Source organism: Cinclus cinclus, chromosome 16, assembly GCF_963662255.1.
Source record: "Cinclus cinclus chromosome 16, bCinCin1.1, whole genome shotgun sequence".
NCBI lineage: Eukaryota > Metazoa > Chordata > Aves > Passeriformes > Cinclidae > Cinclus > Cinclus cinclus.
This window is the reverse complement of record NC_085061.1, coordinates 13437826-13459142: the sequence shown is the minus strand read 5'-3', so window position 1 is coordinate 13459142 and position 21317 is coordinate 13437826. Positions and strand designations below refer to the sequence as shown.

Genomic DNA, 21317 nt, shown 5'->3' with positions numbered 1-21317 from the left:
TAACCACCTGTACTCCTGCTAACCTGATTTAGGATAATTAGTCAAAGGAAAGAGAACAGTCCCCAAACAAATTTCACTAGGCCTGAGGATGGAAGAAAACCTCAGTAAGAATCAGAAAAAAGTTACTTTGAAATATCTGGCTCCTTATTTTAAATAGCCAGTGGTGAATATTAATGTATTTTCAGCTAAAACTTCCTTTTGATGTTTTTCTGTAAGTACACTTCTGTTGTTAACAATGTACTTCATAAACACGACAATTGTTGCCCATGATTTTTCCCAGCACACAGCCAAGGAATACATCCAATTTTAATGGGAAGAGCATGCAAAGGCCTTCTGAATGTTAGCCCTTGCAGAAGGAAGAGATTTATCTTCAAACAAAGATCTACTTAAATATGTTTGTGGCAGCTGAGGAATTTATCTCCAATTCTTTTTGCCTGTGGTGTGCCACGTTGCTATTTTCCCCACAGCAGCATGCAAGAAGCAAACTAAGATGTCATATACATAATACAGAGATAAAAAATGACCCTATTTCCATGTCCATGTGATAAATGGAATGAAAGTTCAGTGAACACATATTTGCACATTAATTGAACTGCATGATTCTGTCCTGTTCAATCAAGTCACTACTCTGTGTACCACAGGAAATTTTTCCCCAAGAACCATTAAACCAACTTTATTGCTTAAACACATACACATTTTCACCTATTTATCTTCCTGCCTTGCCAAGATAGAAGAAAAAAGTAACCTCTGCATATTCACACAATTGAAAACACATACACAGGAATTTACCTATTACTGCATCACATCCCTATAATGGCAATCTGAACTAAGTGTTGCTGTTCACTGTAATAATCAGAAAACAAAGGTATTTGGTTCAACTCTCGTAACCTATAAATATTTAAGAGACATTTGGGCTTTGAGAATATTAAGTTTTCCCTCAGAAATCAAGTTTCCTTTGGCTGATTTAATCATCAAGATCAATATAGCTCATCTTGAGCTGTGACAGTGTGATACTCTTGAAATCCTCAGCTGAGGACTGAGAAAAGTGTGATTAATACAGCACCTTTAAAACTTCATCAAAACACGTCCAGATTCTCCTACAGGCAGTGAAAACTTACAGCATTCAGCAAGAGGATGTGGAAGGAAAGTAAGAAACAGAATCAATAAACAAAGTGCACTTTCAAGTCAATACCAGCCCTTTAGTGAGACAAGCTTACATTCACTTCTGTCGCCAGAAAATTCCTGATGCACTTTACTGAAACAAATTCTGGAGACACATCTCCACACAAAACAAATGTGTGTGTTTATCTGTATGTATCTACAGAAAAGGTGTGCAGGATAGTTCATAGCTGTCATTATTAAATCTCATTTTTTTCAGAAGTCTCTTAGGAGTCCTGTCAGATTTGGGCAGGGTGGGGAGGTGTTGCTGGTGGTGATGCAATCTTTAGATCCTTGGGGGAAAATTCCAGGTTCAGGCTCAGTGGTGGGATCCAAACAGCCACATCAGGGCTGGGGAGCTGTGGGTACAACATTTCCCCTCCAGGAGCTGGCTCTGCAAAGTGCAGTGACATCCAGCACAGCCAGCCTTGGGTCCCAACCTGTCCATGAGCAGCCTTGGAGCCACGGCCAAAGGGGCAGGGCAGCCTTTGGGTGAGAGAAGGACAAAAGAGAAGCCTATGGAAAATTCACAAAGCAGACCTCAAAAGAAAGAGGCTCGAAAAAACCAACCAAACAAAAAAAACCCAAACCAAAACAGAACCAAGCAAACAAAACCCCAAGCCCAGTTAAAAGACTGTTTGCACAGATAGTTTTTTGGGGAAGGTTGTACAACTTTGAATGAAGCAAACTGAGGTGATTAATTAGTCCATGGACCATTTTGCATACATATATTGAAAAAAATATCCAAGTCTAAAGCCTGTGTAGACAACAGAGTCTCAACTACCAGAGGCACACATAAGAACCTGCATGGTACCTTAGCCATAAAGATTTCAGTCAACAAATATTCTGCCCTTGTTTTGTAACCCTCTCCTAGGAGCACCATGACACACCTGGCTGCTCTTCAGACTGTGCTGGGGCCCCTCCAAAAGCACCTTTTTAAAAGCCTACAAGACCCAAGCTTTTGTCACTTGAACTGAGTAAAAGTAATTTATGTCTCCAAGTCCTTGCCAAACTGGATGACAATTAAAGCCTAGTACTTACTTAAAGAAATACAAAATGAAGGCTCAAGTTCCAATCATATATATATATGTATATATATATAACAAATGCTCTATTTAATAATATATAATCAGTAAATCAGACAACTGCTTGTGTCTAAACTGATGTATTGCATGATTCAATCTATCTGGGGGTTTAGGAAAGTTTGTAATTTCCATTCATTATCTTTTGTTGAACTACTTGCTTTTCAGTGGTAGAAGCTTCTGCTTCCATGAGTAAAGTAGTCCCCAAACCATAAATTATATTCTACAGTTTTGACATCATTTATTTTCATACCATTATACATGCCAACCTTTTGACTACTCAAGATCAAAAGAGTTGCTCTCCAGGCTCATATTTCACTATAGCTCTCATATTTTATGCAGCAAATTAGGTTTTACAGTAGCAGCTACAGCAAGACAGTCTCTCACACTGCACAGCCTTAAATTACTGCACAGGATTTCAGACGGAAGGAGCACAATCCTAGAAATTCATGCTCAAGTTAAAAATGGATGAAAAATTTGTATCATTCTTCTTCATGCATTTTGTGTAGTCTTTAGACATCTCTATGTGGCTAATGCAGTTAAACCTCGAAACTGTAACAGGAAGTCAGGATTCTGTCTTTGGTAATAAAAGTGAGAGGGGAATCCATCAAATCCTGATGAAGGCAGGTATTTGATGTGTTCAGAGGGGGCTGCACCTCAAGCACATCCAAGGGTCACCCACCAAGCACAGACTGCCATGAATTTCCTTCCTGCCACGTTTGGAATGTCCATATTAACTTGTCAGGATAATTGCTCCAGCTGGGAGCTCCCATCACTGCCAATCAAGGGTTTATTTGGGATCTGAAGACACAGAAGGTGCTCAGCAGGATTTATATGTGGCACTGAGTTACCCAGAGACACCTTTCACTGGGAGTTCATATCCTTACTCAGCTTGCATGATTGAAAAATACTTTTTAGTGAAAGTAACTGAAGGCACAACATCTAAATCCCAACTTCTGCACAGTTACAACTGGTCAGTTCTAAAAGCTTGAAAATTAAAAATTATTTTCATTTATAATTCTTGATTTTACACTTGAAATTATAAATATTCTTAGTTATATTATGCCAAATTATGGCACTATTGCAATTATCTTTTCAACAAAATAATACTGGTACCTATTTATACACAATATGTGACAGCTCGATTTAGCCAAATCTAGATTTCAACAGACCAAGCAAAAATTACAGTCCTACAGCCACAATTATCATCTTGATGAATTCTGAAATCCCACTACAAACTACAGAGATTTTAAACCACTCAAAAGAATCCAAATTTATTACTCTAAGGAAAGCTTTATGCTATACTCCTTTAGATATCTACTTTTCTTAAATCACAAAAATTTTCATGCTGCAAATACACTAAAGATAGGAACATTAAAAAAAAGTACTAATAGCAAATTCTTTTTCAGTCATCATGATTGATCACTCCATGCCTCATTCCACTTGGAGGGAAGAGGGAATATAGAGCTGGATAAGATTAGCAATGCACGGTTTCAACCAAACGCCGTGGCTGATGCAAAGAATTGATGCATCAGAACTGGGAGAAGCTGTAATCCACTCACTCATCCTGAAAAACAACCTGAAAATAGAAATGGAAATGTCTCCTGTCCTGAGCACGCACGGCCCCTGCAGCGATGGCACACGAGGTCCTTGCATGTTAAGTGTGCTGGGGAGAATAAAGCAGGGCAGGGAGCGGAGGGAGGCTGAATGACATGTCTTCATCTGCCGCGGGGTTTTTACACAGCACCTGCAATTTACCCTGACAGCATCCAACCAAGCATTCATCTTTCCCCAGATACAGTTCCCACTGATATCATAGTTTTCCCATAGAAATCAATCAGACAGCCAACAGGATTTAAAAATTCCTCATGAGCTAGCAGAAAGAATTATAAGTCTCGCAGGAACAGAGCGCACTGCAGACCATCAGCCCAGTCACACTAGAACAATACTGGTAGAGGCCTATTTCCTGAGCAAGCTCTGCTCTCTGTTTGCACACACATCTCTCTGACTCCTTGCCCAAAAGGAATTAGTTCACCTTGGCATCAGAAGCAGGCATGGTCCTGCTGGCACTGAGACCCCAGCTCTGCTGCTGCCTCACCACGAGATTCCTCCGTTTCTCTGGAGCTGCGCTCTGCATCACCTGCAGAGTGTGTCAGACACTGGACAGAGTGTGCAGCACAGCCTGACGGGCTGGGACCGCACCTGGAGCCCCCAGGAGCAGTGCAAGGCACGCAGACAATAACAGCAGCCAGCACAAACCCTTCGCATCACCCTCCGTGGTGGCTTTCAGACCACGTCTGCCACGGACACCTCGCACGTGCGTCGCTCACGTGGCTCATGCAAACACATTTCCTGCAAACAGAAGGGACTATTCGTGCACATTTTATAAATGAAAACCACTGAAACTGCCTGTCCTGTCAGAGGATTCTCCTCTCTCCACCCCAGCCAGGGAGCAGCAGAGGGTGGATGAAGGGAATCCATGTGCTGGCCTTTTCTGAACAACGCTGCTGCCCAGGCCTGACCCGTTCCCTCCACGTCAGGGACGTGGGGGTTTAACAGCGACATTTCCTGATAATCAAGGACCTGATGGATCACTGTATCAATCAGGAACTTTTGTTGCCATTAGAGGCATATTCTCCCTAATATTCTGAGGTTTCCTGTAAACTCCAATTTAATAACCTCCTTGGGCTTTGAGCTGATTTTGATTCCATTTTATTGAGACATATTGGCACCCTTTTCTTTATGAGAGTAAAAAATAGGCTGCCTTGACATTCCTCCCATTAAAGCAGGCAGAGAGCTAGCACACAGTTATGCTGAACTTGTATTTCAATCCAGCATGACCTCTCACTTCTCACAAGAAGGCCTTGAACTTCACTGTATCATTATTCAAATATTGCAGAGGAAAAGAGGAATCACAACAAGCTTTCTCTGTTCTATTTTGGTAACACCATTCGTTTCAGAAAAAGGAAAAGAAATTATGCTTTGCCTAACATAAAGATAATTTATTCTCACTGCTAATTAGAAAGAAGAACACTCTGGAAAGTCAAATAGTTTCTGAATGAGACATCTTTTCATGGGGAAAAATGTACATACAAAAAATAATAAAAGGACTAAATGCCATGTACCTGTAATAGATAAAGTTAGCAGAATGGAAAAAAGGCATTCCTCAAACTATTGTCCCAGCAAATTACACCATGAAAACTTGTTTTATTGTGTGTTATGGGAATTGATACAGTGTATAACTATATTTGAGACGGATCTCAGGCTCATCTTGTAATGGTATTAACAGAATCTGTTATGGGTTCGAACAAGAAACCAGGGTAAGCTGTGATAAAAATCTTTGTGTTTGACTACCTATGCATAAGTTATTCCTTTTTAAGATGGCTCTAACTTGCATATTTACAAGAGGATGACCCTAACAGACAAGGTGTGGGCAGATTTGGCAATTATTTTTGGAAGGCTTTGCTGCCTACAGCTTTGACTCTGTCACTATTTGTTGTCCCTTTGTGTAAAAAGATGGAAGGAAGGTCCTGGGATCACTTGACAGCTTCCTCTAGATGTTCTTGTCTCTGTACTGCTATGTGGCACTAGAAAAAAACCCAGCTGGTTTGTATCTTCCTAAAACATTCAGTAGCTGCACAAACATGCTAAGTTTTCATCCCGACTTCATACAAAATTTAGTAAAGGAACACAGCAGTGTCACCCAAGAACAAAGAAAAAGGAATAAACAAATTCCAAGACTACTCGTGCCAGCAGTTCAAGAGCAACCAAGTAGAGGCTCTGATAAAAGATTTTATAAAACAAACGTTCTGCTTTTTTGTTCAAAAGCAGAGCAGAGAGCTTCCACACAAGCACTCCAGCAGCAAACAATGGAGGAGCTCTAATGAACGAGACCTGACACAAAGGTAAACCAGAACAAGGAGATTTGGGGTTGTATCTTTCTCAGAACTGTTCATGAACACCCAAAGGTAAAGCACAATCAAATCAAATCAAATCAAATCAAATCAAATCAAATCAAATCAGGTAAAACACAGGGCCACTATTCTCAAAGCTGAGGAAATGTCCTGTATGTCTTGTCATCCCCACAGTTTTGTAAGGTCTCCAAACTCCACCAGAACTGCAGTGCTGTGCCCATGTGGGTTTCAGGAAGAAATTTTGGGAAGTTTGCCATTATGTCAAAGGAGTAATTTCTCTCAAGCTGAAAATTCCTCAACCAGCTCTGCATGCTGTTATCCTCTTATTTTCTATTTTATGTCAGTTACTCCACTGAACTCACACTATTTCCAAATAGTATTAGGACCCGATTCAGGAAAATATTTAACTACCCTTTACTTTCAATTAGGATTTGCCCTGTATTGGGGAACTTTGGCAATCCTTCTGAGTACTTCCATGAATGGGACAAACAGCACCCAGCCATAACCTCTCACCCACAGATCTGTGCCTACAAAGCCAGCAGGTGCACAGGCTGGGACACAAAGGTCAGCTGGTGAGCTCTTAAAGAACAACCAAATGTGTCAACTCAAGGTTTTCAAATCAACAGAGTACTAAAAAACAAAGCAACTCAACTGGCTGATGCAGAAACTTGAAATATTCCTAGAATTTTACACACGCACACACAAGAAAAAAGTACATGAGAACATGCAACAAATAAATAAGAAAACAGACTGTACAGAAGGCAGCAGAGTCAATAGTAGTACCCACACAGTAACAAATCTCAGCCCCCAAAAATCCCATCACAAAACAAGAAAATGAAAATTACTATTAGTGGGCTCTTGATAGAACAGCACCAAACATTTGAACAGTGCAACAGTGAAAAAACAGATACAAATCCTACTCCTGAAACTCCCCAAGACAAGCCAAGTATGCAATTGAATCAGACCAGCTAAATTGAACACTGATATTACAGTCTCAATCTAAATAAAAATGAATGATCTCATTCTTTTGCAGTATGCAAGTGAACTCATGTTCTTGTTCTTTAAAGTAACTAGCACAGTTTATCTATTCTCTTTAATAATGCAATTTAATTTACCAAAGGTTCATATTAAAAATTTATCTGACTCCAGCACTTAGAGTCACCTACACATTTTGTCACATTAAAACATTAGCTTTGGAGCACATCACAAATTCCCTACTGTGAGTCTGAAAAGGGTTTCACAGAGGAACACTCTGAGCTTCCAACTGACGTTACAAATAAATGACTCAGGATCTGTGCACCAAATTAAAATATCTGCCAGTTATGACAAGTGCAGTGTTTTGTTGAGCAGCAATGTTCAGAAGAGGCAAGTGCAGTCGAACACATTTGTGCTCACAAAGGATTGCCACTTTTGCTTTAGCAGTTGGTTATTCAAAACATACTCCAATAATCGGGATATTTTCACCTCTAAGAACACCTTCATAGCATTCAGAAATACTCATGCATCAAGAGGAAAGCTGACAAAATGAATGTGAGTCCAAAAGGATGGAGCTGACCTGCAGCAATGCCAGCACCTAACACTGCCAGTGGCACTCCAGAACTCAGTGAGAACTCAGCTCGGCACAAAATTCAACTGCTCTCTCATGCTCCAGTCTGTTCAAGCAGCTCATGGCATGTGGTACAAGCAGAGTGAGGCAAGCCAGATGTGGAGGTGGACAGAACATGTGCCAACCCCTCAGAACCACCTCTGGAGCAGCTACAAACCAGCTTGGCTGAGGAGCAAAGGAGAAAAATGGAAGGGCACAGGGCAAGGTCAGCTTGCACCTTCTGGGGTGGGAAATAAAGCACACACCAAACAAGCCTCTGAACCGTGTGGTTTTGATGCCATGAAACCTTCAGAAAGACTTGAACAATGGCAAAGCTTTCCTAGAAGGGCTTTATGAGCTTAGATATTGTTATATCATGACCACATTTCCAAAGATTGGCTCATTAAAACACTAGAAACAGCACAAATGCCATCCTAAAGTACCTTAAACTTTCACCCCAAAATTGTAAGCAAGCTGGCCCCTCTATCAGAAGGACAGAGAGCTATTTAACATTCCAACAGTATAAGACTGAATTTCCTACCTCAGCTTTGCTGGCATCCAGCGATGTCAAAACCTGAAAATTACAGGAAAAATGCATTAGTATTGATCCAACAAAACAGGAGTGGGATTAATTGGCTTTTGAGGTAACTGACATCAATTGCTTGTTATGGCTTCAGGGAACAGGACTGAAGAGAACTGTCTTTCACACTGAGACTATTCACCGCTCATGCACATCAGAAGGCAAAACCAGGGATATATTTAAACAGAAAAAATCAGGAATATTGGGTAAAAATCCAGGAAAAATACCGAAAGAGAGATGGAAAAATATGTTTCTATTTTCACTAATTTTGAATTTGTTGATGATGAGCAATGCAGCCATAAGCTTTCCAACACAGACACAATTCCCAGGATACACTCTGGAACAGGTTCAGCTCCACATGGTAGAAGCAACACAGCCTGAAGACCACGTTCCACGAGGAGGGTGACAAAGGAAGTTTTGCCAGATCCTTCTCACTAGGGACAGTCTACTGGGCACAGGGGTCCAGGGTTTGGCCACCTGGGAGATCCAGGGCTGACTTCCAGCAACCAAAGCTGCCCTGAAGCAAACATCAACCAGTTCTCTGCTACTCAAGGGTTACCCTGAGCTCAGTTAAGGTCAGTGTCTACCACTAGGGAGATCCAATGTCAACTGCTATGAAAAACTGCACAAGATCCACTGCTGGCAATACAGAGAAATTCATCATTTATATTAAAGCAACTTAAACATTTTAAGACATGTGTACATTGTTATAGGTCAAAAAACAGACATGAATTAATAAGTTCATATTAGACTCTGAAGGCTGTTGAACCATGTTTGTGAGACAAAAATCTTTGTTAGAACTTTATGTCACAATATTGTCACCACTGTACAGGGTTGAAAAGCCCTTAATAGTCTCCTCACAAATTCCAGACTGACACCTAGCTATAATTCTGTCTTCAGGAGAATAGATCTTCCTTTACATTGGTGTTAATCATCACCTCTAAAGGACATCACCAATTCTCCCAAGCTCCAAGGAGCAGGAGGAGGAGCACCCAGCCATGACCCTGGCAGAGGGAAGGGGGAGGAGAGCACAGTGTTTATTGAACAGAGCTCAGCCTGCACAGCAGAGGAGACAATTTGTGTGCAGAGCTGCTCTTCAATGGGAGACATCTGTGGATTCATCAAAAACTTATTCCAAAGGAATTTAGGAATGGAAATGAACTCCTGTCACATTACAACACGGTACCTGCAATCACAAACAGTTATTTAATTTAACCTGATTCAAACCCAGGTTCAGCTCTATTTGAAATGTGTACCTTTGTCACTAATGGGATTTTGGAAGCTGTTCAAGAATTTCTCTCACACAAGCAGAACTGAATTTATTTAAATTCTATTTATTTACAAGCAACCTAAAGCCTTTGGTTTTTGTTGCTGTTGTTATTCCTCTTCATCAATATTTTTTAGTGTTAGCAGTTATTTTTCCTTTCCAAAATCAACCATACAAAAAACCATCCCATCCATTCCCTGCTGGCATTCCCTTAGGTCTCTCTGGTAGTGTGCCCTCACAAAAAGGTCTATTTACTTATAGACTCATAGAGTTACACTCCACTTACATCAATTTAATTACATATTTCTTGGAGGCAAATGACTAAAAGCACATATTGTAGAGGATATACCAAAAACCTGTCTTAAACCACCGGAATTTGGAGTAGAGCTTCCTGAAGCTTCCATAAATCCTGCTCTAAACCTTCTGTCAAAGGTGCCTGTCTTCTCCATCAGTTTGCAACAAATGTGAATAGAACTGAACAGTGTGACTGCAACAGCCAGGGCTCACTAATGCCTTGCAAGGCAATTACTCTTCTGTTTTAATAATTCACCTTACGTGTCCAAAGACTGTATTTCTCTTTTATATTTTTGTACTTTCCTGGTGCTTTACAGTCACCCAGTGGTCAGCTGGACCACTGGACATATTATGTCCCTATCTTTCTTCTCACAGTTATTGTCTGATAATTCCCTGCTCAGCAGTTGAATTCCAGTTAGTTCCTAGAAGCATGACCTTTTCCTTGGTATTACTAACATTAATTCACTTTTATTTCGGTCTGCAAGGCCATCCATCTCTTCCTGGATATCACACCCGGCTCCTCTGTGTTAGCAATTCCTCCCAGCTTTACATTTTTATCAAATTCCATTAGCACATTCTTAGGCCAAGAATACTAATGAAAAATTATCAAAGGAAATGACAAATAACACAGTGCCACTGCTAAGAGGAGCTCTCTGTTGAGCAGTGCAGCACCAGCTGACCCTGGTACAGCAGGTCAGGGTGCCAGGCTGTCACAGCAGAGTTATCCTGCTGAAATACTGCAGCAGCCCGAGCTACACAGCTGAGAGAACATCTGCACCCAGGCTGGGCACAGGGACATGAACATACCCTGAGTTATTCTGGGAGCTCTGCAAATCATCCTCACACCAGAGGGATTATGATCTTTGATAGTCTACTCACCACTACACCAATGGAGACAAAGATGGAGTGTTTCTACTTAAAATAATGGCATTCCTCAAGCTAAGGTTTAACTAATAAACAGTAAAATACATTAATTTAATATTACGGGTCAAATAATACTCATTAAATTAATGGGTTGACTATTGTTAGTCTGTGAAGACCTGACAATTACTTAAGTTTTAACAGTAATTTTTAGTTATGTCTTAACACAGTGAATTATCTCTCTATTTGTATGACTGATTTCTTCCTCTCCCCTGCTCCTACCCCCCTGTTCCTGAACGTTGTATTTTCCAGCCCAGCAGCTCTATGTCCTGTCACGTTTGAGGAGCCAGTGAATGAAGACATGGCAGCAGTGTAACGGGTATGACAAAGAATTGCAGTTCCAAGCCATCCTTTGCTGAGGCTTTTGAGGAAGTGTCTGTGTGTCACAAGCTGATCACTCAATTAAATCCTCTGAGAAGGCTCTGCCAGCTCTCAAGCTCCTTAAGCAGAGCTCAGATCTGCAGCCAAGCCAGCCCAGACACAAAGCCAATTTAGGCACCCCCATCCCAGGCAATCCTGGCTGAGGAATCCTGGAGTGAGGTGTCCATGCTAAGCTAATTGTTGCAGGAGGTGGGAGTGGGCTGAGCCAAGGGAGGAGCAGAGAGGAGCACCTGGCTGCAGACCAGGTGTGCCATCATTAGTTCATCTCAGTTCCCTTTGCAATAATCCACTGCTCTGCCCCCCCCATTTCTGTGAGGGATGATCATTCTCTCTCTCCTGCTGCCCTCCCGTGAATTTTTATGCCCTAGTTAAAACCACAGCAATTTCAGCAGGAGGAATTACAGCTCAGGTGAGGGATCCTTGTCTCTCTCACCATAATCCCTCTGTGACACAACAAAAACGTGGGTTTATGTCACTTTCCAAAGCAAGATGCAGTTTATTCTTCTTGTGCTGCAAGCTAGACGTGACTGACAGAAAACATCTTTAAAAATGGCTTTTTTTGCTCTTCTTGGAAGTAATCAATGCAGAACTTCCCAATTCTATGTGAGGAATCCTATGAATACTGACAAAAACACAGACATGCTGCTAATACTGGGGGGAAAAAAAAAAAAAGTCTTTTAAACTACGTTCACTGCTTTTAGCATTTAGAAAGGTGTTATCTTGAGATGCATAGTTCCTCTCTCCAGAACAAACAGAGGACAATATTTGCCATACTAAACCAGGAAGCTGCTATGTGTTATGTATCTCAAGACAACATCTTACCAGAAAGAAATAAAGGAAACTTTCTTGAATGAAGAAAGCTCCTCAAACATGAGACTGGACAGCTCATTTAGTATCAATTTTGTATTAAAAGTACAATAAATTCCCTGTGTCAAAGTTCAAAGACAAAAAAAAAAAACACAGGAAAAAATTGAAAAGTTCATGTTTGGAGCCAGGACTCTCATCTATCCTGTGCCTGAAGGAGATGATCATTTCACTGAACTCTCCCACCTCACCCACATGTGAAGCCCCGTCACTGATTTTTCTAAAAAAGGTGTTTTCTTATTTTGTTTTCACCTTCTCACATCAATCTGAATCCTGTACATTGAAAAAAAATAATAAAAAACCAATCAGTTTTATCATTTAGTATCTTTCCCCCTTCCCAGGTTCCTATGGAATGAGAGAACGGATTGCAAAGAAAAAGAGACCAGGACTAGGAAAAAATATGCGGCAACTAAACACTCAAAATAAGCTAAAGACAACAATCTTTGGCAGTTTGGACTTAAGAAACTTGTTTGGGATATTAGGCATAGAGGATTTTAAGCATGAAGCAAAGCTATAAACCTAGAAATAGTACCAATAGTATTTGGATTGTTAATGCCAAGACAGAATTAATTTTATTTCCTTTTAGACACAAAACATCTGACTGACAGACAGTCCTGGAGACCAACACCTCCACTGCTCACCCACCCTTGAATCTGCCCAGTAACACCCTGCAAGGGACCTGAGCAGGATTTGCACAGATGACATCAAGGGCAGAGACTTGACAAGGTCCTGTGGATGTCCTGGCATTTATCTGAACAAATGTGAAATTCTGTGTTTAAAGTTTGTCTCACTGAGCTCAGGCAGTATTAAAAATCACAATTTGAGAATCACTGTGCTGCAACCTTTTATTAGATTGGGAATCCACCTGTGGGTTGGGAGGGATGGGAGGGTGATTGCCCACTGGCCGTTCCCAGTTTTTGTCTGCCTGGAGCAGTCGCCAGCCTGGCTCCTCAGGATTCAGAACAGATTTCTGATTGTGGCTCCCAGTCCAGAGCACTGAGCAGAACCTGAGCTGTTGGAGCTGTTTCATGACAGGGTGCAAAGAAACCAGCCCTGTGCTGTGTTCTTCACTCCCTCTGACTCCGTGATGTGAACAATTACCTGTAACCTCACTGCTTTGCTGTGATAAACAACAGCAGGGGAACAGCGGAAAGAAAAAAAGATAAAACCAAACCAACCACCAAGCCTTTAGGAATATTGCAATGCACCATCTGGCACTTTTAGTGTTGACAAAATTGGAAAAATAAGCCAAACTGTACTGCAATACTTCACTTCCTAAAGCACTGTGCCTTTGAAACATGGAATTCTAATGCACCTTGCCAAATTTAGTGAAGTAATCATGATAGATATAGCTATACACCTAAATTTTTCTTTAAACATATTTAAATCCCTCAATCAAAAGCATAGAAAAATATGTATGCAAGAGAGATCACCTTCTTGCTAAAGCAGTTCTTGCTAATTCATCAGTTTTTATTCACTTCCTTCTTGATTTCTAAAACCAATTCTGGAAAGTGAAGCAAAATTAATTTTTACATCCCCACTCCTACCTAAGACTACCAAGAAACCCTGCATGACCCTTTATAAACCTAATCCTTAAAAGTCACCAAAGCTCCTGAGTGTCAGGAAGGTGGGACTTGTCCCAAAAATGTTAACTCATCAAGGCTGAGCTTTTTCATTTGTGCTCTTACTCTTGTTCTGACTAATGCTCAGACAAAGTCCTAAACTAAAACTATTTTTCTTGATTAACACTCTGGATATTTTTTTTTTAAATTGTCTGGGAAGGTTCTAAGAGGTTTATTTATAGCAACTCCTCTCTTGACAATATAAACAAGATGGCCAAACTAAATGCTCTAAGAAAAGAGAACTCTCAGATGGATTTTTGCCTGGGACATGAAAATGAACACCTACATTTTTTAAAAGCCAAGACTTAACTTTTTTGAAGCAAAGTTCTGGGCCCCACAGAAGCTGTGAGGGTAAAATGCTGCTCTTCAATACTTGCTCCTGAAAGCACAAGCGAGAAATTCCTGGGATCTCCTGCAGGATCAGCTCTCTGGGGCTTCCACAAAGCTAAACATAACCTATGGCTGTTACACATGAGTGCCCAGTAAAAAAAATCCAATCTGTTATAGGCATACATGAATGGAATATGCTGAAGGGAGAACAGGGGGAATCAAGACTCATATTCCATAGATATGTATCTTTAATTAAATTTTGTTCAGTTTATTTACTGCTATGGATAACAGCATTAGGTTACTCCCAATTTCTGTTAACTCAGTAAGTCTACAGGCAATGACTTCAGCAGTTGGTGAAAAATATATCTGCCCTTAACAACATCCTAATAGTATTTGTGATGCTCAGCTAATATTGGCTGTTTAAGATCTTTAAGCTAAATTTGCTCTGTAAATCAGTCTGCAAAATGTGGAGTAGTTACCATGGATAGTTCACTTAATATAAGTCTTAGTCATAATGCCATCTTTTTAAAAATTTCTGTAGTGTAACCTGAATAAACTCTGCAAAATAAATAAATAAAAGGAAAAACAATCCCTGAAATACTTTAGATGTAACTAACTTCACAATGATTTTCGTGAAGGGTCTGTATATTAGTGTGTCCGGTACAAAGCAGTTGGGAAATAACATGGTTTTCTCTTGAACAGAAGTCACTTTCACAAAGCAACCTGAGCTGTACAGACTTCCCAAATGGCTCCTCTTCAATATTGGGAATAAATTCCATTACCCTTGTCATGAGGTAATGAGAGAAAACATCAATGCACAATAAGTTAACCACAAAAAAATGCACAGGTTTTGTATGCAATAAAATGTGTGGTCTTTGTTTTCTGTCCCCTTACAAGCAATCTAAACCTACTTTATCCACACCTTTAGCAAATATCCACATGCACTGCTGCCTATGATACAGAAGGCAACAAAAGTAGGACTTCACACTTATTAGATGGTAGAAGTTCATGATCCAGAATGCAATTGCAATAAATTAAAACTGAAATTCAAAGTAAACAAAGCATTATCAAGTAAATTGTTGAGCGACTACTGCTGTTCCATGGATTCTGGTAAAAATGACATTAATATTCCCTGCTTAATTTAGCAAGGAAAACAAGAAAGTACTGGAATATAAATATAAACAAAAAGATCTCTGGTGATTTTTTTTTCATGTGTCAGTAATTTTGTAAGGCTCCCGAGCACAGAGGCAAGAGGACAGAGTGCAAAGGCAGCAATGAAACAATTCCCTCGCCACGCCTGCCTCACAACACTCAGCAGCACTGTTAGCACTATCCATTTCACCCAGGAGCCATAAACTCACATTTTTTGGAATGCCCACATTATGCCAGAATAATATAAAAATAGATGATGAAGCAAAAAATGAGCTAGGTTTGGCCCTGGTGTCCTGCAGTAAGTGCCATAATTGCACAGGCAGCTCATTACAGAAAGCCAGTCCCCTGAGCCTCCCCTGTCCCAGTTAAGCGACAGTAATAGAAAGCAGCTGTGTGAGGACATCAGGTCAGCACAGCCATTAGCCCTGAAAACTGCATGCCCATCCCTCCTGTGTGGCACCAGGCGCTCACACGCCATCAGCCTCCCAAACACCAGGTCACACGCGATCATGAACCCGGCCCAGGAGCTCCATTAACAGCCACCCACGGCTCCCAGCAGCCCTGACTTGTGCAAACTTCCAGCACTTGGATGAATTTGGGCTGCCGCCCTGTGCCCTGGCTGCCAGCCCTGGGGCAGCGCCCGTGGCAGGGGACACCCCTGCACCGGGGGTGTCGTCGCCTCTGTCGGGGGACAGGAGCTGGGCACTGGCACTGCCAGAGCTCAGACATCTCCCAGCTCTGCCCAGGTCATGGTGATGCCTTGGAGTGGCTGCCTGGAACAAGATTAAGAGAGTAAAAGCAGGTATTTATTAAAGGCCATCAATAGGTACGCCACGGGCAGTCAGAACCCTCCCAGAGGCAACACCCAAGATGGACAAGGGTCACAAAATTTTCGCACAATTTTAAATTTGGTACACATCAGGTGTTTATCTTCCAATTACAGCTTCAGGTAATGACGTAATTTGCCCCCAGTTTGCTCCCTTCCTCAGCTCAGTTCTGTTTATGCTTTTCAGGCCCTGGGACACTGAGATGTCCTTGAGTTTCAGGCCTAGAGAGCAATGGTTTTGTCTGAATAAAGTGGGAGAACAGCAGCTGACAGGCTATGGAGCTTTAGAGTTACACACTAAAGCAGTACAGGATCTGAAAAATATAAAAGCTAAATGCTAAGTCATCAATGGGAAGATGATGCTGCCAGCAGCCACCACCATCAACAGGAGCAGAGGACATCCTACCCCCATAAAATCTCATTGTTGTCTGTTACCCACTCAGATAACTCAAACAGGACAAGATGGGCCACAGGGAGTTCTTTTGGTGCCATGGGGTTAGCACTGGGCTGGCATCTCCCAGTGCCAATAAACATCTTGGTTTGAAGGGACATCTAACAGGGTAAGCTGGATTTCTGACTGACAGCCATCCACTTTACAACCATAAAAGCCACACCAAATTTCACTAAGTAGAAATCTTCCATGCATTTTGCTGGAAATGTGTGGAGCTTGTCCCATGAGTAGGGATGTCTACTCCATAGTTACTACCCTGGGGTTGAATGAAGGAATCTGTACATTATCATTATTTTGGCAGTAAATTACATTCAACTCCTAATCAATATCATTTCTTTTGCCAGCTTTAATATAAGTACCTTGATACCATGCACTGTTTTATGATGTTATAATCAACTATATTTTTTTTTAGTTTTTGCAGTGTAGAAAGTAATTCTGATTAAGATCTTCCACCTGATATCTTTTGTCTGTTCATTTGTCTGAATAAATAATTCATTTTTATACAAATGTATCTGATTTGCCACCACTGGAGCTTGTGGGACAAAGCAATTCAATTATACCTCTTAACTGCCTTAAATTTAAACTGTTGCCAAACCCGAGGCTAAGGAAGGATTTACCTTCATTCAAACTCCTTTGTGGGAAGGAGTTTAAATGCACAAAGGGGTTCTTTCTGCCCCCTACTTAGGGCAGCTCAGAGTCCCACACTGTGTGAGGAGCAGCTCTTGCAGGAGCTGGGCAGCCAGACTGGCCAGTGTGCTGGCCAGAGCACTTCAGTCCCCGACAGCCACCCCCAGGGCCACTAGCCATGGGCAACAGTGGCCTCTCAGCCCCCCACATGCCCTGAGCAGCAGAGATCCCCTCCCAAATCCATCCTTCTATGAACGAAGTCCCCCTGGGGACAGCAGCCGCAGTTTCCACCGCACGCTCCCAGTTCCAGGGTGCTGGGGGTGGCTTTGGGGAATTGCAATGGGAAGGAGCACAAAGTGTGATCCAGGTCCTGAAATGACAGGCACAGCTCTGCTGTCCCCAGCTGCCAGGGGCTGAAGGTCTGGCCTGGTACAAACACAATTTCCCATATCCCAGGGGCTCGTGTTCCTCCTCCGAAATTTCTCCGTCTCAAGGAAGACAGAGCTCTTTGCCAGCATTCCCAAGATCCTGATTAAAACGCAGCCTGTGAAGTCAGCCAGGGTGCTCTCAGCTCTGGGTGCTCATTCCCATCTTCCCCAGGAGGAGGCTCCTGCTGGGATGAACTGTCCACAGCCCCTGGGCAAACCAAGGCCCTGCCTTCACGGTCCTGATGAGTTTTGGTCACAAAAGCAACAACCCCTCCATCAATGTCACAGACTAAACAAGTTTGACTATATGCTGATGTTCTTCAAATTGTTTCTACCAGCACTAGTTCTGGCTGGTTTGTTTTGGGGAAATTAATGATGATACAGCAAGGTCGTGGTACCTCTGCTGTAGCGAACAGATGTTGACACATTAATGCCACCAGCCTGTGCTGCACGAGGACAGAGCTGCTCCTGCTTGTCATTGCAGCAGCTCAGCACAACCAGCCACACCAAGCAGCCCAAGAAAGTCAGTCTAAAAGGCAAACATTTGAAAGAAAACAGCTCCTACACTTTCCAAAGCCACTGCTCTGTATAATCCTCATCAAAACACAGCACTTTTCTTTTTTAAAAAAATCAACCCGAAGCCAGCAGAACAATAAGATACCAAATCTTTTTCCTTCTCAGCAGCACAGACAGTTTTCAATGCCATTTGTAAGCTGCCTATTTATCCCTGACATTCGCAGCTTGAGTGTATCTCCAGTTCAGGTCGCTCCCTTACACTGAGGTAGAAATAATCAAGTATTTTTCCATCTTTGTTCTGGGAGGACTCAGAGCTGAGGGTGCATATCCACAGCTCTGTTAACCTGGTGCGAGCGTCTCGTGGTAAACTGTACAGGAGGAAGGCACCACCATTCCCAAAGATTCCAGTCAGCAAGGAAAGCAGCAGCCTCATGACTGGGGGGGAGCAGAACTGGGGTAGTTTGATGTCTAAACTGAAATAAAGACTTTTTTCTTAATAGCCTCATAGCAGCAACACATTTAAAGCATGAAAAAAATGGAATAGGTTAGAAAGATGGGAGCAGGGAGATATTTCACCAGGATAAAGCAACGCACAGCCCCTTTACATGTGGAGGAGTTTAAGATTTGTGGCCAGTATTGTTAAGTTTTAACTACCTGAAGTACTTCATTTAAAGGAATTTTACTATATTTGGAGGCTATTACTGCAAAATGAATTACACAAAAGGCATCGCTGTCCATAACTCATAACCTAAGAGTTAGCTACATAAGTGCCATGTGTCAGAAAATTCAGAATTTTGAGTAATATTTTAAAATATGGAACTTCTGACAGCACAACAGTCACTGTAGCTGGAAATGGATAGCAATTCTTCCATCACCCCAGCCCCAAACAGGGGACTTAACATCAGCACAGCTTGAAAGTCCATTTAAACTGACAGGGCTGTAAAAAGCATTTCCTAAGAGAAAGTCTCATCTGTTTCTAAGCTACAGCTGTTGCTCATTCAGTACTGATGGGCATACAAAATAAGAGATGGATCACTCAGTCTCAAACACAGTTGTAAGCTATTCAAATCCTTCACTCCTGATTTCTCATCATTAGTCAGTTTATACCTGTCTCCTGGCTGTGTTTAATGCTGCAAACCTTCATCCCTGGGAACCAGGACAAATAGATTTGAAATGTCCCCTATAAATCCTCCCTCAGCACAGTGCCACTTCCAGCAGTGCTGCAGGAGCCACCCTCACAGCCTCCCCTGCCCCTTCTGACCATCACCCAGAGCTCACTGACACTCCAAATTAGAAATCCTCACATTTATGAATATGAAAAGAGTCTTAATCCTTGGAGTGAAAGATCACAGCAAGAGATGCTTATGATTTCCTAGGGCAGGAAGAGAATAGTGCAATGAATTATGTAAAATACTTTAAATATGGGCACTACGGAAAGCCTTACACTAGGAAGCAGAAACTGTCAAGAAGCAACACCTATTCTCTTCAGGAAACGGTCCTCTAACTTTATAGGTGTGGTTAAAAAGCAGGATAATGTACAGATAACATTCTGCACATTTCAGAATTTAAATCTAAGCCATGTAATAAAATGCAGTAACAAGCGGCATCCCTCAAAGGTCCTGCAGAAATATCTTTGTCGTTTGGAATCTTCCCCATGCAAAAAACATTCAAAAATAAATCAGCTTTACTTTAAGATCTCTACTCCAGGATTTATGGACAGCAAATAATTAAAAATAATTAAGAAGTCCATGCAAAGGCTTTCCAATTACAACGTACCCCTTAAACACTCCTGAACAGAAGGCTGTAATGCTAAAACAGACACTGTTGAAAACCCCTTTCAAAGCAGATCAGAGCTCTCAAGCTTATGAACCTTGAGACAGATCCTTCTGCTCAGACGAAGCAAACATTACAGGGCTCCATCATTTCAAGATGATAAACCAGCAAAAAAACCAACCCCAACCACATTCTGGAGAGACAATTCATGTCAGTATAACAGAAAAGTAAATTCAGATTCACTTGAAGGAGATTTTAATGCAAGTTGATGTTGTCAAAGAGAAAGGAACATAAAAGCATCACTGAAGCCCCACATAATGCACCAAATTACAGCCAGAGTGGATCAGGAGCACACAGAATGGGTCAGGAGCACACACAGAATGGATCAGGAGCACACACAGTGGGTCAGGAGCACACACAGAATGGGTCAGGAGCACACACAGAGTGGGTCAGGAGCACACACAGAATGGGTCAGGAGCACACACAGAATGGATCAGGAGCACACACAGTGGGTCAGGAGCACACACAGAATGGATCAGGAGCACACACAGTGGGTCAGGAGCACACACAGAATGGGTCAGGAGCACACACAGAATGGATCAGGAGCACACACAGAGTGGGTCAGGAGCACACACAGTGGGTCAGGAGCACACACAGAATGGATCAGGAGCACACACAGTGGGTCAGGAGCACACAGAGAATGGGTCAGGAGCACACACAGTGGGTCAGGAGCACACACAGAGTGGGTCAGGAGCACACACAGAGTGGGTCAGGAGCACACACAGTGGGTCAGGAGCACACACAGAAGGTCAGGAGCACACACAGAATGGGTCAGGAGCACACACAGTGGGTCAGGAGCACACACAGTGGATCAGGAGCACACACAGAGTGGGTCAGGAGCACACACAGAATGGATCAGGAGCACACACAGTGGGTCAGGAGCACACACAGAATGGATCAGGAGCACACACAGTGGGTCAGGAGCACACACAGTGGATCAGGAGCACACACAGTGGATCAGGAGCACACACAGAATGGGTCAGGAGCACACACAGTGGGTCAGGAGCACACACAGTGGGTCAGGAGCACACACAGAATGGATCAGGAGCACACACAGTGGGTCAGGAGCACACACAGAATGGATCAGGAGCACACACAGTGGATCAGGAGCACACACAGTGGGTCAGGAGCACACACAGAATGGGTCAGGAGCACACACAGAGTGGGTCAGGAGCACACAGAGAATGGGTCAGGAGCACACACAGTGGGTCAGGAGCACACACAGAATGGATCAGGAGCACACACAGTGGATCAGGAGCACACACAGAGTGGATCAGGAGCACACACAGTGGGTCAGGAGCACACACAGAATGGATCAGGAGCACACACAGTGGGTCAGGAGCACACACAGTGGGTCAGGAGCACACACAGAGTGGGTCAGGAGCACACACAGCTTTGCTCTGCTCTGGGCAGCACAGTGTGCTTTGCACTCTATGGAACTTATGTGTTCCTTTCCAGACTAGCTCCATTTTAAACCCTGGAATTT

The 21317-nt window shown here is 42.3% G+C and overlaps 1 protein-coding gene across 1 annotated transcript in view; it reads right to left on the bottom strand.

Moving 5' to 3' along the window:
* RBFOX1 (RNA binding fox-1 homolog 1) overlaps nucleotides 1-21317 on the bottom strand; it is a 1143703-nt gene that overhangs the window by 864356 nt on the left and 258030 nt on the right. Inside the window, exon 3 of the mRNA XM_062503892.1 lies at nucleotides 8281-8313. Within this exon, the coding sequence (XP_062359876.1) occupies nucleotides 8281-8313 (33 nt within the window). The remainder of the gene's footprint in view (nucleotides 1-8280; nucleotides 8314-21317) is intronic.